The sequence below is a fragment of the Cynocephalus volans genome, chromosome 12 (genome assembly GCF_027409185.1).
Source record: "Cynocephalus volans isolate mCynVol1 chromosome 12, mCynVol1.pri, whole genome shotgun sequence".
Lineage (NCBI taxonomy): Eukaryota > Metazoa > Chordata > Mammalia > Dermoptera > Cynocephalidae > Cynocephalus > Cynocephalus volans.
In genome coordinates, this window is record NC_084471.1 from 88,640,204 (window position 1) to 88,668,143 (window position 27,940).

The 27,940-nt window shown below is 38.3% G+C and overlaps 1 protein-coding gene across 9 annotated transcripts in view; it reads left to right on the forward strand.

Moving 5' to 3' along the window:
* BCAT1 (branched chain amino acid transaminase 1) overlaps window positions 1-27,940 on the forward strand; it is a 64,493-nt gene that overhangs the window by 1,264 nt on the left and 35,289 nt on the right. For 4 of the 9 annotated variants that reach the window (XM_063075143.1, XM_063075147.1, XM_063075144.1 and 1 more), the window contains exons 3-5: window positions 8,525-8,725; window positions 21,265-21,375; window positions 23,500-23,619. In XM_063075143.1, the coding sequence (XP_062931213.1) occupies window positions 8,525-8,725; window positions 21,265-21,375; window positions 23,500-23,619 (432 nt within the window). The remainder of the gene's footprint in view (window positions 1-8,524; window positions 8,726-21,264; window positions 21,376-23,499; window positions 23,620-27,940) is intronic. The other 5 variants (XM_063075146.1, XM_063075151.1, XM_063075149.1 and 2 more) reach the window with 4 other exon arrangements.

The following is a 27,940-nucleotide window of genomic DNA, read 5'->3' on the forward strand; positions in this document are numbered from 1 at the left end:
GTCATGCATTTTAAATTCCAGTCTCGGGGGGAAAATGTCATTTGGGGAACGATAGTCCATTCATCACATCAAAAATTACTTAGCAGTTAATTGCTTATTTTATTTCATGAATCATAAATTTTTCTTGGAAAATAGTCTATTTGTGAATATTAACCTAGATGCTTGTCTGCTTGTGAAGTTTAGTGTAAATCTTAACTACGTTTAATGGATTGTGATTTTTCTCTTTAAGCAGCTCATAACACTTTACTGGGAAAGTGTTGCATTTCCTTCTTTTCTGTCTGAATCATTAAGTCATCTCTTAATTCAGTGAGGAGCAAGTACGATAAAGTACTTTGAAAATCATAATAATACAAATGCAAGATGTATTGTTATTTTCTCTATAAATTGTCATCCACCATTCCCCAACCATGCAGGGTTCTGCTCTCCTGCCTGTTTCAGTCACTGTCATTTGTCATCCATAGCAGAGTGTTCTAATGATCTCCCATCCCTGGCAGAGTTCAGAGAGGGAGTGAAACTTGACTCGTTAATTCCAAAGAGAAATTCAAGATAAGGTCTCTGCTTGCCAGGGTTTTTTTTTTTTTTTTTTAATATAGTAGAATATAGCAGATCTCTTACTAAAGTAAATTTGTGAATTTTGTCTGTATTATTTCTGGCGTTTTAAAAATAATATCCTCTATAATCCTATAGCAGATCTACTCTGCTAATCTATGAAGACTAAGTTCTAATACATTTGAGGACTTTAACTTATTGAGATATGGGTCCTTAAAAAGAACGAGGTAAAAGACTCCTACTTCACAATCTCTAAGGTTCATCTTATACAGTAAGTAAATTCTTCCAAGGAAATAGGTAAATAAAATTGTTCCTGAAGGACCTTTATACTTTTATACATAGAAGTCTTTGCAAAGTAAAGGATTAATTCCTAATTAAATAATCTTTTTATTTGTTAATTTAGATTTCTGTATATTAGGTTTTGGTTAAAGAGGGGGTATCCATTGACACTTGTGTATTTACATGTTAAAGCGTGACTCGTAAGGGTGGATGTATTCACAGCACATATATGATGAGGCAAATATAAAATGTTATTGATAATTTGGAGGAGAAAAATGGTGATATTACAGGACCGTCTTTGCATTTGACCTCTTTCTTAAGCTACTCCATTTATAACTTTTATGTTGCTTCAGGGGGTCCCTCGTGGGTAGTTTTCATATTGCTGCCCCCGCACCTATTTCGACATGGTCATGTTAAAGTGAGGATGCAGTTTTCTAACAGGGCCCAGCAGTGAGACTCCTTATTATCCTATCCTAGGGAATCTTTTATGGATTTTTCTCTGTTTGAAAGAGGTCAACCATCTGTTTGTTCCAGTTGTCCCTGCTTTTCATATCTCCACAGAATGTGATGTTCCAAATCTGTAGTTCTCTTTGTCTTACTCTTTATTAGATTTTCAAAAGGGTATCTCTAAAAGATAATGAACTTAGCACCTAAGGCTTTCCAAACAGAGTAAGAAAAAAGCACAAGAACCTATTGTAGGACAGTTATTAAATTTCTGATACAGTTATAATGTAGAGTTGATCTTTGAACAGTTTAAGTGTTGTGGCCAGTCAGTGCAGGCAAGTACAAGCGTGCTACCGCATGCTGAGCTGCAGATGACCGAGTGCGGGCTGGTACAGTGCTCAGGTGCTTTCAGCCACATTAATCTCTTCTGCCATGGGCTTCCCTGTTTCAGAGCAAATGATTACCCAACCACAAACTTTGCGTTAGGAAGTTGTTTTTTTAATATGCCCTGCTCTTGTGAATATTTCTTGTCATTTCCGTCATTGTGGCATTCCAAATTCTTCCACAAGCATATGATGTGAAACATCCTGACTTTGAAGTCATGAGAGAACCTGGACCATCTTAAAGAGGCAGATTAATTATGCAGGAGAAAGTATCATCTTACAAATACTGTTATTTTTATCCATCTTAGGAAAGGAAATGTAAAAAAAGAAAATGGTTTTTAAACGAACACTGTTTATAAATTTGTTTATTTTATGTTTTGTCAATAATTTTTTCCCTTAGAACTGTATTTCAGATCTACTCAAAACCAGTCACACACCTTCAGTTACTATCATTTGTTTATTTTTGAACTTCATTCAACTGTATCACTGAGTTATTTTAGTATTCTTAGGTAATTTTTTTTGAGCTCAGTTTAAAAGCTGTTTGTTTTTTTCCCCCAGTTTTCAGAGTTGCAGAAATTTTTTCAAATAAAGGAAATTCTTGATGAAATTCTGAAGCTATCCCATTGTGCATTACTTTGAAAAACTGGACATAGGGCAACCCTTATGTACAAATCAGAAAGTTAGAGCGTTACTATTCATATCATTAGGAAACCGCATATCTAACTTTATCTCTCTGGGCCAGTGGGTCACTATGGGTGGTCCTAGAGGTTTTAAGAAGGTTTAGAAAACTAAAAATTGTATATACTAGGCCATGATCATCTCAACCTTGGCTACTATATTGGATTCAACTGTGGAGGTTTTTTAAAAATACTAATCTAGATCCTGTTCCAGAACTGAACAAGAACCTCGGGGGTAAGGCAAGGTACATGTTTTCTTTTTTTGTTTTGTTGTTGTCCTGATTCTAATGGTGCAGTCAAGGTTGAAAACCACACCACACTCTCACGCTCAAAGATCTTATCAACTTGAAGAGCCAGGGTGGAGAATCACTGATGCAGAGGGGGAAGTGTGGAGATTCAGCATTGCTCAGATGCTTGTATTTTATCACTGGTTAACGTATCTTGCTTCTTTCTGCTTTGCTCCTAATAGTTTGAAAACAGCAAAAAATTAAGACATGGTAGCTATGCCTCTAGTATTTTTCCTCAATGTCTCCTTCAAATTGCCTGGAATAGAGAGGTGAACTGGACTTACTTTAATTGCCAGCAGCCTATGGTAAAGATTCCTGGGAAAAGAAGGAAGAGCGGATACAATCTCAGCTGCACAGAGCCAGAGCTCAAGGAGAACTGGAATGTGGATCAGTATATAATGGAGTAACTGGCTATCTTGGCCCATCCTTTCCCTGTTTCCAGTAGCTGCAATGCCTTGACTCTATCATACTATTCCACCTTCTCCACATTTCCTCCTTTTCTGCCATACTGGGCTCTTTGCTCTTTCTTGAACATGCCAAGCATGTTCCTACCTCAGAACCTTTGCACTTGTTTCCTCTGCCTGAAATATTTTGCCCCTAGATATCTACATGGTCTACCTTCTTTTCCATGCAAGCCTCTGCTCAAATGCCACCTCATCAGGGAGGCTTTCACTAACCCATCTAGGATAAGCTTTCTCTTTCTGTATTTCTTTATACTGTTTCCCCTCACTAGAACTTTTCTTGTTTTGTTCCCTGATATTCCTTAGGACCTGTAGCAGTACAGGCACGTAGTAACTTGAAAAATATTAGGTTGAATGAATGAATACTTGCTATAAGAGCTACTGCCTGTCCATGGTTGACAGTGAGCTTGTCCAAGAAGGAAGGCCAGAGCCGTATGCATCTTGCTACATCCTGTTTACTTAGTGCAGTGCCTGAGCAACCAACGATGCTGGTGCAGTCAGTGTTCACTGAGTGAATAAAAAGACAAAATACTAAGAATAATAAAGCAGACAAGGAAGAAAGTTAGAGGAACAAGGGAAGGGGGAAAAAAAACCCACCCTACAGTTGTTTGATAAAAGGCAAAGCCATAATCTTGTTTTTAAACTATTCTTACGTGGGTTGTCATTGAAGTAAAGTTGAATAGATCCTATTGCTTGTCCATTTCATGGTAGGAAGAATTATTGATGAGCTTAGAAAGCCATAAAGATAGATCATGTGTAGTAAGCTTCATGTTTGGGGGTACAATTAATTAATGATAGAAATAGCAGCTGACAGGGTGAGCTTTTGTGTTACTTTTGAAGAACCATGCAAATTGATTCTGACATTGACAAAAAAAAGCAAGGTCTGTTGTCCGCAGTATTTATGATGAATACAGAATTCAGCAAGTTGAAAAGCTCTCCCATTCTGCCCACTCTCTCCATTTTTACAACCACCCTCATGTTTTGTCTTACTACCCTCCCCTTTTACTAAGAAACTTTTACCAGTATTCTTAATAGAAGGAAATTTGCATTATGTTTGTGTATTAGTCTGTTTCTGTTGCTTAGTGCTTATAACAAAATACCTGGAACTGGATAAGTTAGAAAGAAAACAAAATTAATTTCTTAACAGTTTCTGAGGCTGGAAGTCCGAAGTCCAGGGAACACATGTGGTGAAGGACTTTCTCTTTGGTGGTGACCTCAGTGATAGCAGGGTATCACATTGCAAAAATGGCGGAGCAGACAGAACAGAGAAGCTCACCTCCTCATTCACTCTCTTTTTAAAGCCCTCAGAACCACACCCCTAACCACCATTATTAGTCCATTCACTACAGCATGGTCCTATAATCTGATTACCTCTCCATGGCCCCACCTTTCAATTACCATAATAGGATTTCCCACCCTCAACAATTAGAGGGGGATTAAGCCTCAGTGAGGTTGGGGGGGCCTCCAATCTGTACAGCATTCTGCCCCTGACCCCCGAAACTCATGTCTGTTTCACACACAAGTACATTCATTCCATCCGCAAAGTCTTAACTTGTTTCAACTCTGAAGTTCTAAGTCCCATCTGTGAAATCAAAAACAAGTTATCCACTTCCAAGATACAATGGTGGGGCAAGCATAGGGTACATATTCCTGTTACCAAAGGGAGAACTAGGCCAAAAGAAAGGTGTAACAAGTCCCAAACAAGTCCAGAACCCAACAGGGCTTGCATTGAATCGTACAGCTGGCGAATCATGTACCTTGACTCCATGTTCAATGTCCTCTGTGTGCTGGTGTGGGGGTTGGGTCCCCAAGTCCTGGGGCAACTCTGCTCCTATGGCTTTCCTGGTCTCAGGTGATGCTTCAGCTCTTGCAGGCTGGTGTTGCATGGCTGGTAACTCTACAGGTCTGGGGTCTCCATGGCGGTCCTGTTCCCAGGGCTCCACTAGGCATTACTTTGGTGGGGTTTCTCTGCTGCAACTCTGATCTCACATTTCCACTCAGCCTTGCTCTAGCAAAGGCTCTATGTGGTGACTCCACCCCTGTGACAGATCTCTTCCTGGGCCCCAGACTTTTCTGTACATCCTTTGAAATCGAGGTGGAGGCTACCAAACCTTCCCAGCTCTGGCATTCTGTGAGCCTGCAAACTTAACATCACGTGGACGCTGTCAAGGCTTTGGGCTTATATTTTCCAAATACAAGCCAGGTCCAGCCACACTTGGGGCCAATTCAGCCATGGCTGGAGCAGGTGAAGCAGCTGGAATGCTGGTGCTGGAAGCAGCTTCCTGAGGTGGCCCTGGGCAGCGAACCTGTGGAGGGTGCCTCAGGCCTGTTCCCCAAGACCATTCTGTCTCCCTAAGCCTCTGGGCCTGTAATGGAAGAGTTGGCGCCAGAGGCTTCTGCAATCAGGGCCTTTTCCCCCTTCTCTTGATAATCCCTTTCTTTTGTACTAATCTTAGCAGCACTGCATTTTTCTTCTGAAAATGCTCTCTGCTTCTCTACCACAAGGCCAGGTACAAATTTTCCAGATCTTTACACTCTGCTTCCCTTTTAAATTCTGGCTTAATGTCATGCCTTTGCCACCATAACTTGGCATAGGCTGTTATAAGTAGCCATGCAGCTTCTTTAATGCTTTGCTGCTTAGAAATTTCTTCTGCCAAATACTATTGAACATGGACACAATGCAGCCAAGTTCCTTGCCACTTCATAGCAAGGTTAATCTTTGCCCCAGTTTCCAAATAGCTCCTTCTTATTTCTATCTGAGACCTTCTCAGGATGGACTTTATAGTCCATATTTCTATCAGCATTCTGGTCATCACAATTTAACCAATCTCTAAAACATTCCAAACTTTCCCTTGTTTTCTTGCCTTCTAAACTTTCACCAGCAGGTAGGCTTTTTAGCCTGTTCCTCCAAATTCCTCTAGCCTCTCCTCAACACCTAGTTCCAAAGCCATTTTCACATTTTCAAGTATTTGTTATAACCAACACCCCACTTCTTTGGTACCAATTTTCTCTAGTAGTTTGTTTCTGTTGCTTATAACAAAATACAAGAAACTGGATATTTTATAAAGAAAACAAAATTTATTGCTTACAGTTTCTGAGGCTGGGAAGTCCAAAATCCAGGGAACACATGTGGTGAAGGCCTTGGTGGTAGTGACAGTGAAGGCAGAGTATCTATCGCATTGTCAAAATGGTGGAGCAGAGAGAGCAGAGACTAACATCTTTATTCACTCTGTTTTTAAAGCCCTCAGAACCACACACCTGACCACCATTATTAATCCATTCACTACAGCGTGGTCCTACAATCTGATCACCTCCCCGTAGCCCCACCTTTCAATCACCATAATAGGATTTCCCACCCTTAACAGTTACAGTGGGGATTAAGCCTCAGTGAGGTTAGGGGTGGAGGGGCATCCTGTCTGCAGCAGTTTGTCTTACTATATTGATATGGTTTCAGATTTTTCGTAGCTCAGGATTCTCCCCATCTATTAAAAACTAACTAAAGCAGAATCACAAGTGCTTCGTTGTGTAGGAATACTGTGAACCTATTCATGTGATAAAAAGTTTGTGGTAGCATTTTTAAACACTCACTTTAAATCCTGGCCATCTTCTAGGAGTTAGTTTATCGCACATGGGGGGAGTACATCTGATATCAGCCAGACACTATCAGTATTTAAGAAAACCTTTACTGTTCTGTGTGCCAGGCACTGTGCTAGGGTTGGAGATTTAACCGCCAGTACTCTAGCTGGGGTTCTTATCTAAACCATCTACAGCAGCGGTCAGCACACTTGTTAATAGGGCCAGATAATAAATATTTTAGGCTTGGGGGCCACCAGCTTTCTGTCACAACTAGTGGACTCTGCCACTATTAAAGGTAAAAGAATGCGTGACTGAATTCCAATAAAACTTGTAGTTACAAAACAGGACAGCTGGCCGCGTTTCGCCTGTAGGTGACATTTGCCTGACCCCCTACCTAGTCTAGAGGATAATGGGAGAGAAATGGGATTCAAAGCTCAATACAATTTAACTGGAATATATCCCTTTCAAGAAATTTATTGCACTTAGGAGGAGGTTTTAAGTTAACTTATTTACTTAGATTAAATAGTGGTAGAAGAAAGTCAACCTTCCAAATTTTCATTTTACTGGCATATTACAAAGTAGCATTACTAGATTAGCCTGAACATTACAGTAATATGTTGTCCCTAATGTCCTATGCTTCATTGTAATGTGAGCTTTCTGGTTGTTTTGGAATATGTTTTCCAGCCTGAATGTTATTCTAAAAATTAAACTGATTATCATTTATAATGTATCAAATGACTAAGGTAGCTAGAAGGCAGTGAATTAATTAGAAGTAATTAGTCACTAAAAAATAATGAGAGCTGATGATATAAACTGAAGTTCTGTATTTGATTTTGGGGGAAATGAGTAAATTTATGTATTAAAAGTGGAATTTGACATTACTTACAGCCTGTTAACAGGTTGGACCTGTCCCTGGTTAATACTGGTTTTCAACTGGTCAGAAAGCTCCTTCCCATGTCTTTTCCATCAGCATCATTCAGCTGTAGTCAAGTCAGCAGTGGTATGCGTGCAGTTTCCGTGCCTACACGCTTGGTCGTTTGTAATGGGCAAACTGGCTCTCTGGAGAGTCTGTGAAGTGCTGCCGTGTGAAGTTTTTCCCTATTACTCTTATTTATATTTCTTTGAATAAGAGGTCCTTTGTTCACTGTTTCCTCAACACAGAACAGAGGATTTATGTCTTAGCGTTCATCCTCTATTTCTCTGTTTTCAAAGAGGATAACATCTGCTTCACTTTGTCCATTTCTCCTACGGTCGGTCCAGGGGATTTTGAAGACTCGTGCCAAGAATTCTTTGGGGGAGCTGGAGCATAGCTATTGCCAAGTAGAGGTTCAGTCTTTAATGCCACTATTTAGTTTAATACATCATCATGAGTTTTGCTGTTTTATTATGGAACACACCCCTTTCATCTTTCCCAAATGCTCACATGAGTGAAGAAGGGATGTGTTCTTTTTTTTGCATCATTTCACCCCATCTGCTATTTTGTTCCTTTTTCTAAAGTTCACTGAAATTTGGTTCTGATACTCTATTAGTCAGTGTACATTGCAGAGATTTTTGAACAAACAGCTGAATTCTTTTTTTTTTTTTTTTTTTTTTAAAGATGACCAGTAAGGGATCTTAACCCTTGACTTGGTGTTGTCAGCACCACACTCTCCCAAGTGAGCCAACCAGCCATCCCCATATAGGGATCCGAACCCGTGGCCTTGGTGTTATCAGCACCGCACTCTCCCAAGTGAGCCACGGGCGGAATTTCTTTGCTCATACAGTGTTAAACATTTAGAAGTCAAGTGATTTTACTTTTGGCCCTCTGTATCATGTAGCCAGTGGATTTTCAGTTATTTTTTTTCATGGTACTGATTTTTCTTCCCCAGGCTAAAGATCTAATAATCACGCCAGCCACCATTTTAAAGGAAAAACCAGATCCAAATTCTCTCGTTTTCGGAACTGTGTTCACGGATCACATGTTGACAGTGGAGTGGTCTTCAGAGTTTGGATGGGAGAAACCTCATATCAAGCCTCTTCAAAACCTGTCATTGCATCCTGGCTCCTCGGCTTTACACTACGCAGTGGAAGTAAGTACATGGGAATTAGTGATGGGGACGTGCTTATATCCACTGTAGGTACTGAGTAGTTCTCTCCCCCTGTTAAAACAGCTTTTGGGTTAGTATGGGCTTTATTATATTTACTAGCGGATGTTGTAAATGTTTTTAAAATGTATCCTGTAGAGAGCTGGATTGAGGATAAATCTTAAGAACTAATTTTTCACTTAATCTTGAATTTTCTGAGTTAATAAAAAATCATTTCGAGCAAAGAGAAAAGACAGTTGGTAGGAAAATTAGCAAACATAAAGCTAGTACACTTAATATTTTACTAAGTCACCTCTGTTCTAATGTTTGAGATCATCTAATGATTCAGAAGGGGTCATTGAATATAATATTATGATTAGATTTTAAAGCTAACTGCGTGTTTTTATGGCCAGCAGTAATGTGTAGTTATGCATATTAAAGGGACATGTAATTAAATGTCCTCCTTCAGGCATGAGTTGGAGTAATTATAAGCATAAAATGTTTAGAGAATTATTTCCCTGGTTTTTCTCAGGATACACAGTTAACCAAATACACGATATACTCCCCATTTCCTTGATCCTCCGTTTTATTTTAGTCCTTTTTAACGTGTTGGACATCTTTCCCAGATTTTAGGTTCTGAAAATAAGCAATGGTCTACCTATTAAGGGACTAAGAGATGGTAATAGTAAAATATTAATAGCTATAATGTTAAATAACTACTTTGGTTTATTGAATTCCTGCAGTATGCCCTGTACTAAATACCTTATTTGGGTCATCTCATTTAATTATTGTAAGTGAGAAAGCATGTGGCTAGGCATGAACATTCTGGAGTCAGACTTCCTGGGCTCAAATTCTGTCTGTTACTCCTTAGGGAGCTCCCTGACTTAGTATATGTAATGATTTGTGCTGTAATTTTTTTATTCTGTATAATCGGGGTAGTGATAATATCTACTGTACTGTGTTCTTGTAAGTATAACTAAGGTAATTTATTTAAGCATATAGAGCGCGTGCCACATGCACAGAGAGAGCCCAATTGTTAGCTATGATTAACCCTGAAGCAGCAGTATCATCTGTTTTACAAGGGTACTTCAAAAAGTTTTTGGAAAAATCTAATTGAAGGATAATACAAATCTTTCCGTGAACTTTCTGAATACCCCTTATAGAAGCAGGTTCAGAAATGTTGATTCTTGCCCAGGATTACACAGCAGTAAGGCTGGAGCCAGGACTCCAGTGTGGAGCTCCTACTGCCTGTTATACCACTCTTAAACATATATAATAAAATTACTAGGAGGCTTGTCCAATTAACTTGTTCAAAATTATAAATTTAAGTAATCTTTGAAACATTCACTGCCCATGTGTACCCACAAAATGTTGAGCTTAAGAGTCTGAGTTCCCATCCCCAGCTCTGTCTCTTAACTGTGTCAACTGGAATGAGGTCTTTCATTATTCATGCCAGCCCTCACCATGTCACAGGGTGTAATGAAGAGCAAATGAATAAAGTACTTTTACATTTGAAAGAAGGAATAGGGCCAAGCCTAGGGCACAGGCTCCAGCCCCAGAGCTTCTGATTTCTAACAAGCTTCCAGGTCATGCTAATTCTGCTGTTCCACGGACCACATTTTGAGAACAACTGACCTACATGAATTAAATGAGGAGGGATTAATGTCGTTTTTGAAAGTTAGAAAAGGTTTTGGTGGCCATTGGATTATGAAAACTCTTTGGAAAACTGTTTAAATGATTTGGAATGCTAGTTTGATTAGTTTTACCAATTTAGATTTTTGTGATTAGGGTAGTTTAGAAGAAAATCTCAAATTAGTGTTATCCTTTGTTAAAAATCAAAATCTTCTCTAGATTAGTGTTCCACTTACAATAAAAATACAAGAAATGTTTTGTATTGAGAACTACTAGGTCATGCATTGCATAGTTGTCTATCTCTGTGTAACAAAATAAATGTCTTAAAACAACCATCATTTTATTATTATCTTTCACATTCCTGAGAGCTGACTAGGATGGCTAAGTGGTTTTACCTTGGGGTTTCTCATGTGGTTGCTGTCAGTGGCTGGGGTTGAAGTCAGCTCAAAGCCTTCCTAACTCACATGTCTGGCACCTGGGCTGGGAAACTCAAAAGTCATGGTGGTCAAAAGACTTGCCCAAGTTCAAATGGAGGGGACAATCACTCCACCTATTATTGAGGAATGTCAGAGTTCTGCAAGAGCATGTGGGACTGGGAATATTTTGTGGCTACTTTTGGAAAATACAGACTGATATGTATCAGTGATAGATGGGGAGAGATAGTAGATGCATTTGGTTTTCTGTGAGTGGCAGATTGGGCACTAAAATTTCACAGGCCTGAAAAGGGTTAATCTCCTAGAACCCTCAAAAGAGAGGCATTCTTTCCATTTTGGAAATTAACCACGAATTGGGGTTCTCTTCCTGCATTTATTCTCCAGACTGGGAAGTTACAGGAAGAGAACACAGGTGGTGTATTAGTTCGTTTTGTGTTGCTATAACAGAACCTGAGACTGGGTAATTTATAAGGAAAAGAGGTTTATTTGGCTTACGATTCTGAGACAGCTGCATCTGGCATGGGCCTCAGGCTGCTTCTACTCGTGGCAGAAAGTGGCAGGCAGCTGGCAGGTATATATATATATATATATATATATATATATATATATATATATAGAGAGAGAGAGAGAGAGAGAGAGAGAGAGAGAGAGGAGAGAGAGAGCCAGAAAAACAATCAGCTCTTGTGGGAACTAATAGAGCGAGAACTCACTCACTACCCCTCCTCCCCCAGGGAGAGCATTAATCCATTCATGAGGAGTCCACCCCCATGACTCAATCAGTTTCCAACACTGTCATATTGGAGATCAGATTTCCACATGACTTTTGGAGGGGACAACACATCCAAACTTCATCAAGTGGGGTTTTGCTAAGTGTAGTTTAACAAGTTTGACAATAGAAGCTGGTAATATTCAGTGAAACAAGCAAGGTGACATTCCATAATGCAGTTTGCAAGAAGTTAAGTCAATCCACCAACAATAACTTGATTTTAGCAAACATTCTCTTCTTACAGCAATTTCCCAGTATTTTTACATATAAATCAGTGACTTTTCTGTCTTTGAGCCAGCAACCTTGCTGTGTTACAATTCTTTATCTTGCAACAGAGACTATAGCCTGGGGAAAATTTCTTGTCTTTTGCAAGGTTAACATTTGAAACTGCAAGGCTTTGAGAACCAGGCCCTGTGAAATACATTTGCTTTATGTATACTCCACATTATTGAATACTAATAAATGAATGCTCATATGGTTACCATCCAGGAAAAGAAATAGAACATTTTGAACATCGCAGAAGCCCTCATGTGTCTCATTCAGATCACAAACGCTGCATCTTTCTTCTGGTAAACATAATCCTTATTTTTGTAATAACCTTTCTTTGCTTTTCTTCATGGAGTGTATGGATCTTTAACATTATAGTTTTGCCTTTTTTCGCAAATGTAATTATGTTTTATGTGTGTGCACACACTCCTGCTCTTTGAGCTCAGTATTGTGTAAGATCTATCTAGGCAGGACCAACCCTAACATTTGTGGGGCTTAGGACATAAGTACAAACAGAGACCTCATGGTCCACCCTCTCTCTTTCTGTCCTGTTCTACAAAGGGCATTGCACACACGTTGACAGATACCCACGCTCGTGGGAGGATAAACCTGAGGAGACCATTCAGGTCCTGAAAATGGAATCAGGGCTGTTTGGCAGGGAGTTCTAGGGAATTTGGATTCTGTCTAGAAAGGAGACTCAGGGTCCAGGTGGCCATGTCCCCTTGGCCCTACTGACTGCTTGCCCCAAGGAGAAGTTCACAGCTGGAGGAAGGCAGAGGTGAGAGGCCCTTTAAAGTGTGGGGCTCGGGGAAGAGGCCCTGGTGGCCCGAGTCTGAAGGTGGTAGGTACCACGTTTATGTGTTACTTATAGCAGCAGTGTTCCATTATGTGAATATACCCAGTCTTGTTCAGGGGCATTTGTGTTGTTTCCTTCTGTGAACGTTATTTTTTTTGAATTAACTAATTAATTATTATTATTATGTTTTTACATTCTTAAATGTTGTGGGGCAGTGGGAGGGGGAGGGCAAAAGGGGGTAGGGGGACCGAGGTTGGGGTGGGGGCAGGAATAGCCCACAGGGTCCTTCACTGGCCTGGTTGTGGAGGGAGGGGGGCTGGCTGAGGCCCTTGGCTCCCCTGAACCTGGCTCAGGAGTGCAGGGGGCTTGTGGTGGTGGTGGTGGTGGGTGGGCTGTCACTGGACTTGATGTGGTCACCAGGGGTTTGGCTGAGACCTTGTGCAAGGGGAGGGAGAGGAGGAGAGGGGTGTGTGAACATTCCTATACCTGTATGCTGGTGTATTTGTGTAAGAGTTTCTCTAGCAGTTCTCAAAGTTTGGTCCACAGACCCCTAGGCTCCCCTGAGACCCTTTGAAGAGATCATCAAGGTTAAAACTCTTCACAGTAGTAGTGAGACATTACTTTTCTTTTTCACTGTGTGGACATTTGCACTAGGTCAGACTCCTATGGCCATCCTCTGCTGGTTGGACATTATATTCTCTACTGTCATCTATTGATGGCTTAAAAGAATGTTCTTGATGAAGCAGTTACAATTATTAATTTTATTAAATCTTGACTCTTGAGTAAATGTTGTTTAATGTTCTCTGTGACAAAATAGTAATTGCGCATAAGGTACTTCTGCATAGTTGTCTCAAGGAAAAGTGATTGTGTGATTGTATTAAGTTTGTGAGCAAAACTGGCTGCAGAAAATTACAATTTAGGAAAACTTGTATCCACCTCTGTGAGCTCGACCATTTTCAGCTATTAAAGAGCTTTCTGATGATATTTGTGGTGATATTAGCAGTACAAAAAGGTGTCAACCTTTGGAAGAACTGTGCAGCTTTTCGAGCTAATGTTTTCCAAATGACCATTGCATGATGTGACAAATTTAAGCATGGGCAGATTCATTCAAAGTGCAAGACAGACTATGATGACTTTTTGATGTATCAAGTTGGCTAATCTGAAGCGCAGGCCTCAGAATTCTATTTTTTGTCTCCTTCTGGTGAGTGATTACAAGGATATTCTCTGGTGAGTGCTGGAGGACAGAAGAGAGCAGTGGCCTCTGTGCTACGTGCGCACGCCTTCTCTGTGATTTAATTGAACACTAATCTAGGTGCTGTCGTGAAGGAATTTTGCAGATATGATTAAAATCCCTAATCAGCAGATTTAAAGTTAAAGGGAGATTATTTTGGGTGAACCTGATCTGGGGACTTCCCTGAGGTTAGAGATTCCAAACAGCAGCCAGACCTGCAGTTGAACTCTTTGTTTCCTCTTCACATTTTTTCTGGACTGTCAAGCGCAGGTAAGCCACAGCTCATGCCTTGTGGTGCCAGCCTGCTTGTGACACTTCCTTTCCTGGTTGTCTGTCCTGGGGACCTCAGACTTGCTTATAATAAATATGGTAATATTATATATACCTCCTATGGTTTTCCTTCTCTGGTTGAACCCCAGCTGATAGATCGATGGATTTTAATAAATTAATAGTATGAAAACTTCATTGATATGGTGTCCGATTCCACATTGCGACTAACCTTTAAGGAACCACCGCTAGTCAAGCTTTGGAGTGGTATCAAAGAAGAATGTCCATAATTATCTGAAAAGACTATCAAAAATATTTCTCTCTTTCTCAACTGCATGTCTGTGTGAGCTTGGGCTTGCGTTATGTACTGTAGCCAAAACAACATATTGCAAGAGATTGAATGCAGAAGCAGATATGAGAATCCAGTTGTCTTCTTTCAAGCCAAACATTAAAGATTTGAAATAATTTAAAATAGTGCCATACTTATTGCTAATTCTTTTGAAGATATAGTTATTTTTTATTAAAATATATTAACATCATGGTTTATTATTGTTAATAAATAAATAAATTTAAAATTTCACACTTCCTATTTCTGATATGGTAAATATTGTTAGAGTAATCGTTAGAATAAAAGCTCTTTGAGGCCTTTATAATTTTTTTTTTTTTTTCCCTTTGCTGGCTGGTACAGGGATTGAACCCCATACCTTGTTGTTATCAGCACAGTGCTCTCACTAACTGAGCTATCCGGCCCTAAGCCGTTACAATTTTTAAAGTCGTCCTGAGACCAAAACACTTGAGACCAAAACACTGCTTAAGGATATACTTAGGAATGGTGCTGCTGGTCATAGGATATACAATTTTAGAAGAAAGGGGAAACTATTTTCCATAGTGGTTTTACCAATGTTTATGCCCACCAGCCACGAACAAGTGTTTCTATTGTTTCACAACCTTGCTAACTCTTAGTATAGGCAGCTTTTGAAATTATAGCCAATGCAGTATAACAGCATCTTACTGTAATATTATTTTCTACTTCTCCAAAGCGGTTGAATATCTTTCATGTGTTTATTGGTTAATTGGATATCTGATTTGAAGTGCCTGCTTATTCAAGTCTTTTACTTACTTTTCTATTGTGCTGTCTTTCTTTTTGATTAGTAGAAGCACTTTATGTATTTTGGATATGGATCCTTTATCAGTTATATTCATTTTGAATATTTTCTTCCACATTCTGTCTTTTTATTCTATAGTTTTTTGATAAGTATATTAGTCTGTTTCTGTTGCTTCTAACAAAATACACAGAACTGGGTGATTTATGAAGAAAATGAAATGTATTGCTTACACTTTTGGAGGCTGGGAAGTCCAAAGTCCAGGGAACACATTTGCTGGTGACAACAGTGATGGCAGGGTATCACACTGTGAAATGGCAGAGCACAGAGACTAACCTCCTCATTCACTCTCCTTTTAAAGCCCTCCAAACCACATCCCTGACCACCGTTTTTAATCCATTCAGTACAGCATTGTCCTAAAGTCCAATCACCTCTTCAAGACCCCACATTTTCAATTACTGTAATAGGATTTCCCACCCCTAACAGTTACAGTGGGGATTTAAGCTTCAGTGTGGTTGAGGGACCATCTAATCTACAGCAACAAGAAAAACATTTGAATTAAAAGCAGTTGAGTTTGTCAGTGTTTGCTTTATGTTTTGTATTTTCTGTATCTTCTTTAAAGACTTTTTTCCTACCCCTCGATTGTGAAGCATCCTGTATTATTGATTTTGTCATTCACAGTTAAGTCTTTCATCCTAGAAGCTGATTTTTGTTATGATGTAGTGGATTGAATTATGTCCCCCCAAAACTCATTAAAGCTTGAATTGTGTCCTCCAAATATTGTGTATTCGAAACTTAGCCATTACTGTGACTGTAAAGAGGGTGGGAAATCCTATTATGATCATTGTAATGTGGAATCTTGAAGAGGTGATTAGGTTGTGGGACCGTGCAGTAGTTAATGGATTAAAAATGGTGGTCAGGGGCGTGATTGTAAGTCTTTAAAAAGAGAGTGAATGAGAAGCTCTCTCTCTGCTCTCTCTGCTTCTACCATCTTGCAATATAAGACCCCCAGGTCACTGTTGCCACCACCATATGGACTTTGGATTTCCCAGCCTCCGAAACTGTAAGCAACAAATTTCATTTTCTTATAAATTACCCAGTTCCATGTATTTTGTAATAAGCAACAAAAACAGACTAATACATATGAAGTATGGGTTCAATTTATTTTTCCCTCCCTGTGGATATCCAGTTTCCCAACACCATTTAAGCAGACTGTTCTTTTCCCTCTAATCCGTCAGGCCACCTCTGTCAGGTATGCATGATTCTCTATCTTTATTCCATTGACTTGTCTGTCTGGATCTCTGTTCTCTTCTATTGTTTTGCTTGTCTATCAGCACAAATGCCACACTGTCTTAATATCTCACTCATTGGAAAGATTCTGATATCTGCTAGGACAAGTCCTACATTGTTCTTTAAGAGCATGTCGGGTGTTCTTGGTCATTTTCTTTTCCATATAATGTTTAGATTCAGTTTATCAAGTCAATCAGCTTTTTTCATTCAGTTTGTTAAAAGAAAATAAAATGCCTTGTTGAGATTTTTATTTGAATTACATTGAACATATAAATCAATCTGGGGAAAAATCAATATTTTCCTAATATTGAGGCTTTCAACCCATGAAATGAGATTGCTTTCCACATTCACATAAGTCTTTAATAACTTGGTGAAGTATTGTATTTTTCTTATGGGTCTTTCATTTTTGTTAGTTTTTTTCCCCCTTCTAAGTATTCCCATCTTTTAATTTTATTGTAAATAGTGTTTTTATTTATTTATTTTTGTTTGTGTTTTTATTTTTTAACTGTTTTTATTACATTGGAATATAATTTTTCATCTGGCCACCTTGCCTAAACAAATAGTTTCAGAGTATTTGCCATTTTTTCTGGATTTCTATGTATTTAGTCATATCATCTGTGTTTCATGACCTATGACAGTTTAATTTCTCTTGAGCAAACTTTTTGTCTTATTTTATTATTCTTGCCTTATTTTACTTGGTTGTACAATATTCAGTTAAAGTGTGCAACAGGCAATTTGTGATGTCTTCGATTTGAAAAGGAAAGCTTTTACATTTCATCATTAAGTATAATGTTTTCTGCAAGTTTATTGTAGATATCCTTTGCCATTTTGATTCTCTTTTTTTCTTAGTAATCTTGGAAACTTTTTAAAAATCATAAACGAATGTTCAGTTTTATCAAATGCATTTACTACATCTAATGAGTTGATCATATTGTTTTTTTTTTAACATAAGCTGTTAATATAATGAATCACAATAATTGATTTTTTAATGTTAAATCAGCCTGTGTTCCTGGGATAAATCTAACTTAGTCACATTGTGTTATCCTTTTGTATATTTCATATGTATATTACTCAATAAGAGTTTTATAATCTTTACATATATTTGAAGCTACAGTAGTCTTCCTGTATCTGTGGGAGATGTGTTCCAAGAACCCTACTGGATGCCTGAAACTGGGGATAGTACTAAACCCTATATATGTATGTTTTTTCATACCTATAATAAAGTTTAATTGGTAAACCAGGCATTGTAAGAGATTAACAACAATAGCTAATAATAAAATAGAACAGTTATAACAATATAGTGTAATAATAGTTATATGACTGTGGTCTCTCTCTCTCTTTCTCTCTCTCTCGGCCACTAAGTGGCTAATGGGCAGGGAGCGTCTGCAGCACGGATAAGCTAGACAAAGGGGTGATTCACGTCCCAGGCAATATGGAGCAGGAGGGCACAAGATTTCATCACACTACTCAGAATAGAATGGTGCACAGTTTTAAACTTATGAATTGTTTGTTTCTGTAGTTTTCCATTTACTATTTTCTGTCCATGGTTTACTGTAGGTAACTGAAACCAAGTAAAGGGGGGAAATACTCTTATGTCATTAAATGTGCACAATTTTATTTTATTTTATTTTAATTTTCATGGATAAAATATAACTGTATATATTTATGGGGTACAATATGATGTTTTGTTATATGTATACAATGTGGAACGATTAAATCAAGCTAATTAATATATCCATCACTCACATACTTATCTTTTTGTGGAGAGAACATTTGAGATTTACTCTTAGCAACTTTGAAATATACAATGCATTCTTATTAACTGTAGTCACTCTGCTATGCAGTAGATCACAAAAATTATTCCTCTTGTCTAACTGAAACTTTGTATACTTTGTCCAGCGTTTCCCAAACCCCCACCCCCAGCTTCTGGTAATCAACATTCTACTCTCTACTATGAGTTTGACTTCTTAAAATTCCACATATAAGAGTGAAGTAATGGGGTATTTGTCTTTCCGTGCTTGGCTTGTTTCCCTTAATGTGATGTCCTCCAGTTTCATCCATGTTGTTGCAAATGACAGAATTTCCTTTTTTAAGGCTGAATAGTATTCTGTTGTGTATGTATACTGCATTTTCTTTATCCATTCATCTGTTGATAGAGTCTTAGGTTGATTCTTTATCTTGGCTATTATGAATAATGCTGCATTGAACATGGGAGTGCAGATATCTCTTTGACGTCCTGATTCATGACTTTTGGATATATACCCACAAGTGCGATTGTTGGATCATATAGTAGTTCTATTTTTGTTTCTTGAGGAACCTCCATAGTTTTCCATAATAGCTGTTCTTATTTATATTCCCACCACAGTGTATAAGGATTCCCTTTTCTCCGCATCCTTGTCAATATTTATCTTTCATGTTTTGATAATTGCCATTCTAAGTGTACAATTTTAAAATTGTGAAGTAAATTGAACCTTATGAAGTTTCCTTCTTTATCCTCAATAATGCTTCTTGCCTTAAAGCCTATTTTGTTTTGGATTAGTAATATAGTTGTTTTAGTCCGTTTTGTGTTGCTATAACAGAATTACCGGAGATCACATGGCGAGAGGAAGCGAGAGAGAGAGAGAGAGAGAGAGAGAGAGAGAGAGAGAGAGAGAGAGAGAGAGAGAGAAGGTGCCAGGGTCCTTTAAACAATCAGGTCTCACGGGAACTAATAGAGTGAGAACTCACTCACTACCCCTCCTCCCCCAGGGACAGCATTAATCCATTCATGAGGGATCCGGCCCCAAGTCTCAATCAGTTTCCAACACTGCCACACCGGAGATCAAATTTCCACATGAGTTTTGGAGGGGACAGCACGTCCAAACTCCATGAATAGTCTCACCAGCTTTATTTTAGAAAGTATTTGTGTGATATATCGTTTTCTATATCTTTTTGTTTCAGATGTCAGCTGAGTTCAATCTGACAACTTTATCTTTTAAGTGAAGGTGTAGTCCTATTATATTTAATAAATAAATAATTTATTTGCACTTAAATACAACATTTTGTGCTTTTTAATTGTAAGACGTGATTTGTGTATATATATATATATATATATATATATATATTTTTTTTTTTTTCTTTTTGTGTAAGCTTTTAGGCAATAAGTCGCTAAAGGCCTTACTTTTTGTTATCACTCCATTCAGCATATTTTCTAATTTCCATTATTTTTCCTCTTTGACCCATGGTTGATTTTATTTTATTTTTAAAATTTTTTTGGCGGCTGGCCAGTACAGGGAACCAAACCCTTGACCTTGGTGTTACAAGCTGTGCTCTAACCAACTGAACTAACCAGCCAGTCCAACCCATGGTTTATTTGGTGTCTGGCTATGACAAGGGCTACTGTGAGGCTAATGTCTCGAATCCTGCTCCCAGCATCAATTGTCTAGCTCTTAATCCTGTTCGTGACGCCAATTGTGAAGCTAGGCTACCATGCTAGTTGTCACGGCTCTTTTACCTGCCCCAGTAATCCTGCACCGACTGGGCCAATGGTTGAGCTAGGGCTGGGTCTGGAGCTCCCAGACCCCTCAAGCCCATTCACAGACTGGGTCACAAACCCTTCACACGCCAGGCTGGGTCACCAGATCCCTCCACACCAGGCTGGGTCACCAGACCCCTTCACGCAGGTCTATAACCTAGGCAGCCAGCCAGATGGTCTTTGGAAGCTGCAGGTCTGCAAAAACATGGCCTCACAGGGTGGTGCCAGAGGCTCCACCCAAAGTGGCTCCGCCTTTGCAGGCACAGGTACTCCACCCAGGCAATGTTTACCGAATGACCCTGAACTGTCTCGAGGTGAGGGGAGCCTGACCAAATTGTTCCATTTTCCCAACATTTGGTAATGGATTTATTTTCTAAAATATGGATATTTTTTAATTATATTTTTGGTTTGATTTCTGGCTTAATCTTGTTGGAAAATGTGAAAAGAATGTGTAGTGTGTAAGTGGTATGTGTAGGGTTCTGCATGTTCCATAGGTTAAGTATGTAGTTCATGTTGTTCAAATCTTCCATAGCCTTAACTTGTTTGTTTTTTTTTATCAGTTACTTAGAGAACCTGGGTTGAAGTTTTTAAAATTATTGACTTTTCTCTCTTCTCTGTATTTATCAGTATGTACCTACTTCGAAATCTTTTCAAATCCCTACTCAGTGGTTTGTCTATCCCTGCTCCATAGTTTATCTGGTGTGGCACTTTGTTTGAGGAAGGTGATACAGCTTTAACATAGTACATCCTGGAGCTGCCTGGTTTCTACGATTTGGGGTACTGAACCATCACTGGTCACATCTGGATTATCTGCGATCCAGAATTTGAATGAGCCGGATTAAATGCAAGGATACATGGGTACTTTTGGGGGGTAGGGCAGGATGCGCAGAGCCTTTGGTTTCAATCTCCATGGTCTGGACAGTTAACCCATGTTGCGTGATTTATCTGAGATGTTTTCTTCCCACCTCCGTTGGTGTTTTGATTTAGCAAGGTGGCTCCTGCTAAGCAAAGGATAAGTCTGAATTCCCACCAGATTTTGGTAATAAAAGGACTTCTTTTTTTCCTGGTTACTACAACCACTCCCATCAACTGTTGGCTTTCCTAGCTGTCATGATCTCAAGTTGAGGCCCATGTCAACAGCTTTACCTGACGAATAAGATGAGCGCCCATGGAAGTCAGTCATTCACACACAGGGATTGTTTTCATTTCATTACTCACCAAGATTTATTTCTTTTTTATCTTCAGTTATTTGAAGGATTGAAGGCATTTCGAGGAGTAGATAATAAAATTCGACTGTTTCGGCCAAACCTCAACTTAGATAGAATGTACCGATCTGCAATGAGGGCAACTTTGCCGGTATGTAAGTTTAGTAGTTTGTTTTGTGTTTCTTTTACTGTAATGAGTTACTGTAAGTTTACCATCAAACAGATAATTTCTGAATAATTAGGCCAATGTTCAGTATGAACCGTAAAAACATTGAAGTTATTCTGATCTATTTTAATTAGTAGGGTAAAAAATGCAAGAAAATAATCAAAACCATTTGGCAATTCTACAATATTCTATTTCTCTGATTAATGTGTATGTGAGAGATGAAAGGCTAAGAAAGAAAAATATGTCTCAAACTAAAATAAAATTTAAAGACCACATGAAATTATAATATTGAAAACGGAAAATGTGGTGGGCAGAACAGGCATTTTGGGGATATTTTGTGATATAAGCAGGTATACGGTGACTTAATTATTTTGATATTTTATCCCAAGTTTAGTTTTGGGGGGAAAGAAAAAAAGGATATCCAAATGTTTTTATGGTCATTGGAACCGGGCCATAACATTGTTTGTTATGGCGCAGAATTCATTATAAGGTATGTTAGATTTAGACCCTTGGGTTTACATCTAGGTAAGAAGGGACTTAGATTGCTTCCATTCCTCGAGACATGACTAGGTTATCTTTCTGTACTGAGAGAAGTCTTTCCTTTCTTCTATATATTCTGTACATCTAACCTTCAGGAACTTAGCCCAAGCTGTCCATTGAAGAAGCCTGGGGACAGCTAAATTCAAACTACTCTTTTTTGCCAGGCTCCTCCTTCCTCTGCCTATTTTTGTAACCCACCTCCTGTAGAAGCCAAAATATGGTAACAGAAGGGAAATTCTTTGGTAAATCCTAGTTTAACTCTTCTACCCATTACAGACAGATCTAGGAAAAACTTTAAAGTGGGGCCACGTGGAAAGAGAAGTCACATATATTGGACATCAACTCTGCTACAAACTGTTAGGTGGTTTCACATTTCCTGTCTGTTCAGTCATAGCAGTAAGCCATTGTCAAGAAGGTATTTACCGCAAATTTTAGTAGTGCCTTTGTACAGGGAAGAAAACTCAGCCCACAGAGGTTAAATGACTTGCCCAAGGTCATCACAGGTAAAAGGGGCAGGGAAAGAAATTAGACCCAGGTAGTTTTTTGATTTCTAGGCGCCAAGCAGGTGATACAGGGTTCACCTGTTTGACTGGCAATGCCAATTTCTGTAACATTACTACTCTATGATTGCTGTTATAGGTTAGTATTTAAATAGGCAAATCCTGATGTCATGAGCTGTATTCAGATGCTTGTTTCTCACTCATTTCTACCTTGGGTAACCCATCAGATCTCTGGAAGTGTGTTTCTCTGCCCTGAAAGTGAGTGGAAACTGCTTAAATTATTTTACATACTATTTCCCATCTAGTATCTAGTTTCTAGAAAAACTTTTCTCCTTAGAAATAAACTGCTTTTTGCTTTTGCCTGTTTTCCCATTGGGTTATCTGTCTCTTCTTAATGATCTTCAGGATATCTTAACGTGTACCGGTTACGATCCTTTGTTAGTTATAGATTATCAGTAACTTCACCTAGTTTGTTGCTTTTTATATCTTTTTAAGAACAGAAGTTCTTAAGTTTTAAGTAATCAAATTTTATCAATCTTTTTTTTCTTTATATGTGTTTTGATTCATTAAGAATCCTTTCCTATCTTAAGGCCACAGAGGTATTTTGTATCTTTTTAAATTAAAAAAACTTAATATTTTGTCATATTTAAGTATATAATCTAATTGTAATTGATTTGGGGGTATGGTAAGAGATAGGGATCTAATTTCTTATCTTTCTCATATGGATAGTTTATCATCCCACTGCAATTTGGGGGAGGAAAAAATATTTTTGTTTGAGGGCCGGCCCGTGGCTCGCTCGGGAGAGTGTGGTGCTGATAACACCAAGGCCACGGGTTCGGATCCCATATAGGGATGGCCGGTTAGCTCACTTGAGAGAGCCTGGTGCTGACAACACCAAGTCAAGGGTTAAGATCCCCTTACCGGTCATCTTTTAAAAATATATATATATATATTTTTGTTTGGCTTTATTATTACTTTTTTAACAGTCCGAAATCTTCCACGAGAGTTATTTGTTATTGCCACATTAGGAGAAAATTTCATCATGCACTGTATTTTTCATTTTTTTCAGGGATTTGACAAGGAAGAACTTTTAGAGTGTATTCAACAGCTTGTGAAATTGGATCAAGAATGGGTCCCGTATTCAACATCTGCTAGTCTGTATATCCGTCCTACATTCATCGGAACTGAGGTGGAAACTGACTTTATATTTTTGGGGTACTTTGGTGGGCAAGTTATCATTTATTCTTGTTTGAAACTTCCAGTATGTAGTTTGAAATAGCCCCCAATGGCATCATTAATGACTCCTTTCTCCTGATTATTGAGACTAGGGGTAGCAAACATTACCTGTAAAAGGCCAGATAGTCAATATTTTAGGTTTTGTGGGCCCTGTGGTTTTGTCACAATTACTCAGCTCTGCCATTGTAGTACTGTGTTGTTCTGTTTTGTGGCAGCTGGCCTGAATGGGGGTCCTTGGTGTTATCAGCACCACGCTCTAATCAAGTGAAGTAACCAGCCACCCCCTTTGTAGCACTAAAGCAGCCGTAGACAGTGCGTCAAGAGTAAATGAATGAGAAGACAGTGATGCTGTTTGCCTTCTCCGATCAAGACTAGTCATTATTTCCTAAGTTTACACGTGTAATGCCTCCCATCATGGCAGCACTTCTCCAAGGTATTGGTAATGGTTTTGAAATTCTGGGGACGGAGAACTGCTACTTTTAATTTTCATTTTCCTGAACTCTTGGGATTATTTGGTAAGGAGTGGGGGTGGAGGGTGCCGTTCCCACATAGAAAATGATGAAAATAAAGTTCACAGTGGGAGGTGAAGGGAAGGAACTTGAAGAGCTGAAATGGCAGGTTTAAAGGACATGGCCTTAAGATCTCCTGGTAGGTCATAGGCTCTTTGTTGGGGGCCCTTTCAAAAGAAGGCATGGACTTGATATGCCTGGAGTGGCCAAGGCCATTGAGTGCATGAGTATGTTAAAGTATAAAGATGGTGTCACTTGTCTTCTGTATCTACTAGGCAGCTGTGGCCTTCCGGAAAGTGGGTGATATTGAGGGATAATTGATGGGAGGAGATGGAATGTGGGTGGCAGATGAAGGTGGTGGGGTGTATGGAGATTTTTAGGAATAGGGAGAGTGAGACAGAGCTCTTTTGTTATAGTCTAGCCATTCTGTTCTCTGCTAGATTATTGTCCAGGTTTTCTACTGGATTGTATGAAAGCAAAAAGTTGGGAAATATATAGGATCACAGAATAAACTAAATGGTCCTTTGATGCCTTTTGAAAGACTGTTGAGAATCTCGATAATGAATTTCATGAACTGCAGTTTCCCTAATAAGTTTTAAAGAATTTGGGACAATTTTAAAAGTCACCTGAAGTTTTTGGCATTTTCATGTTATTGAATATTTTAATATTATTTTTTAACTTTGTGATAGGAAGAAGAAGCTTTTAAGGTTGGTTGAGACATTGTTACTAATCTCAGAGCTCTACCTTTCAGTTATTGTGAGATACTTTCCCAGTGTAAGACCTGATTCTTCAGATATTTTGTTGACAGTTTCTGTCATGAATGGATGTTGGATTTTGTCAATTGCTTTTTCTAAATCTCTTGAAATGATTATGTGGTTCTGTCCTTTGTTTCCTTATTAATGAATTATATTAATTCATTTTTGGACCTTATATTCTTGATGTAAATCCTACTTATCATGGTGAATAATCCATTTTATATCTTGCTCTGTTTAGTTTGCTAATATTGTGTTAAGAATTTTTGTGTCAGTGTTCACAAAAGATATTGATCTGTAGTTTTCTAATATATCTAATTCCGTAATTTTTTAATACTCCCTGAAATCCTATGATCTAGAGATAGACAAGATCTTAAATCTGATTCCGTAGTTATAATAATCGTCTCTGTTAGGAGGTCCTCAACTTTTTGCATTTGGATCACCCAGGTGTTATATAAAATACAAATATTGAACCCAGTCCTCAGAGATTCTGATTGCGTAGATCCGGATTGGTGATTCTGATGCTCACCCAAATTCAAGAGCCTCTGTCACAAAAGCCCCACCCAGTGGTTCTTTCAGTACACTGTTATCAACTTACATACTTGATCATGCTTTGGACTTCAAAATCAACAATTTCTTAAAAATCTACTTTCTAAGTAGTGTGGTAAGAACTGAAGGAAACAACTAATACCATTTGGTGATTCAACATTATTTATATTTGCTTGGTATATTTATATCAACTATCATTTTTGAACTAATGGTTTAGGCAGAAAAAAATGATCACTTTTAATTCGGAAATGAACACAATACAAGTAACATCGAATAAAATGTATGGATTTAAATATTTGTGCATCCCACAGATGTTACACAAGTCATGTTGGTAATTATGCATTATCTTTTCATGGTGGCTACATTTAATATGTGAAGTACTTGTTGGAAGGTTGTTGCCGGAAGCTTCTGGCTCACTGGGATACTTTCATCAGGGATGACTAGCTTTGGCTTGTCTTTTTATGTTACTTGGTTTTGTGATGGCTTCTGCCCTATCACTATTTCACAGAATAATTGCAGGCTCACTTCTTTGTCCGTTATGTAATTTTTTTCGTCTTTGTTGCTGGCTGACTTTCATGCTTTCTTTCATGTCCTTTTCATGGTTAGATTAACTTATTAACTGGGTCTTATATCCAGAAGGTACTTTGATTTCTTTGAATGAACAAATATATGTTGGGGTAATTTATTAAGTGATATAACCACCTACTTGATCACATGTGTCCAGTCTCTGTTCTCTGGGTCAGTACTCACTTGTGCATGTAGAGCATTCAGTATTCCACAGGAGACACATTTGTATTGGGCCCCAGCCCAATCCAAATAATAGAAGTCATGTAGCTGGGATCTGAGACTCTGCATTTAACAAACCCTCCAGAGGTTTCTTAGCCACTTTCAAGAGAATCACCATCCCAAGCCTTGTTAAGGAATCAAATATATGTGTAGCAGTCTTTAATGCTTTATTTACTCCAGGACTTACAAGCTGGCACCAAGGTAGAAATATTTACATCTTTGAAAGCTAAACTTCATCCTTAGGGCAGGGTGTTTAGGTCACTTTCATGGGCCATGATATGGCATTCTAATATTAACTATTGCTTTCTACCCTCAATAAGAGTCAGTAGCTGGCATATATTTAAGGAGTGGCTTTGCCACCAACTTAATGAATGAAAAGGTACGCTGCCTCTTTTCATGTTATGTAATTAACTGACCACCCGTCATTTTCAATTATCTTCATAGATACGTACCTGTTATACCAATGATTTTGTGCAGTTTTTCATATGATTAATAATTAAATCCATTACTAAACTCCTTTTAGATTTAGGATTATAATAAACAGAAGAGTATATTATTGAAACATGTTTAATTAACTATGAATATATAACCAGCTTTTAGGGATTGCCAATAAAGAATACCAGGCTACCAGTGAGTAGAAATGTGAAAAAAAAAAAAAAAAAAATTCTTTAAGTTTCCCATTATTAAACACAATGCTAAGCATTAATATGTAAACACATAAATTAATATACAGTAATTACCAACATGAATTGTATATTTAAATCTGTGTACTTTATTGGATGTTATTTTGCATAAGCATCTTGTAAAAAGTTTAAATTGGAGGGTAAAATCACATTATCAAAAGATTTCTCGTATTTGAAAAGGATTTTAGCATCATTTTCATCAATATCTTCTGAAGAATTTATTTATAGGTTGTTAAAAAAATATAAAAGAGAAAGTAAAACTGGAGTGCTTCAAACTACTGCTCATTATGTATCAATTAGAAATTAAAATAAAAATCTGAGATCATAGTATTTAATAAAGAACACTTACAAGAATGGTTTCTAAATTTTCATTTCATCAGACAAGAAGCTAAAACTATGACTGTCAGATTCAATACTAACAACCCAGCATCCGAAGAAGCTGGGTTTGGCTGACTTTAAACCATCTATTTTATCCAACCGTTCCCTGTTGATTACAGTGATGAATGCACACACATGAACACACAGGCACAGGCCTTTATTTCCTTAGTGATTCTGATAAGTGTAGAGGTGGCTTGACCACAGTCAATAGCAGAAATATGCACAACCACAGACTGAAATTCTGTTTGATCATTGCTCTTAGCCTTCTACTTTTTCAGTGAACCTCAGTGCCATTTCATCCCACTCTCTTCATTTGAGAGGTGGTGGAGTAAGACAATACTAAATTATGCCGGGTCTGAGAATGTGTCATTGAAAAGCGTGCACTCTGATGCTAGGGACAGCCCTACAGGCTGTCAGGAGTCAGCCCCCCAGCACCTTTAATCAGATCCTAGGCTGTCATCACAGATCTGCAAACTACCAGCAGATTTGATTTTTTTCATCCGCACTCAAAGGCAGGCTGACCTTGGCTAATGCAGAAGTTGGTTAATTCCTCATATTCAATTAACTTCATGCTCCTACATTTGGATTGTCCCTTAATAAATATCTGGTGTTGAACT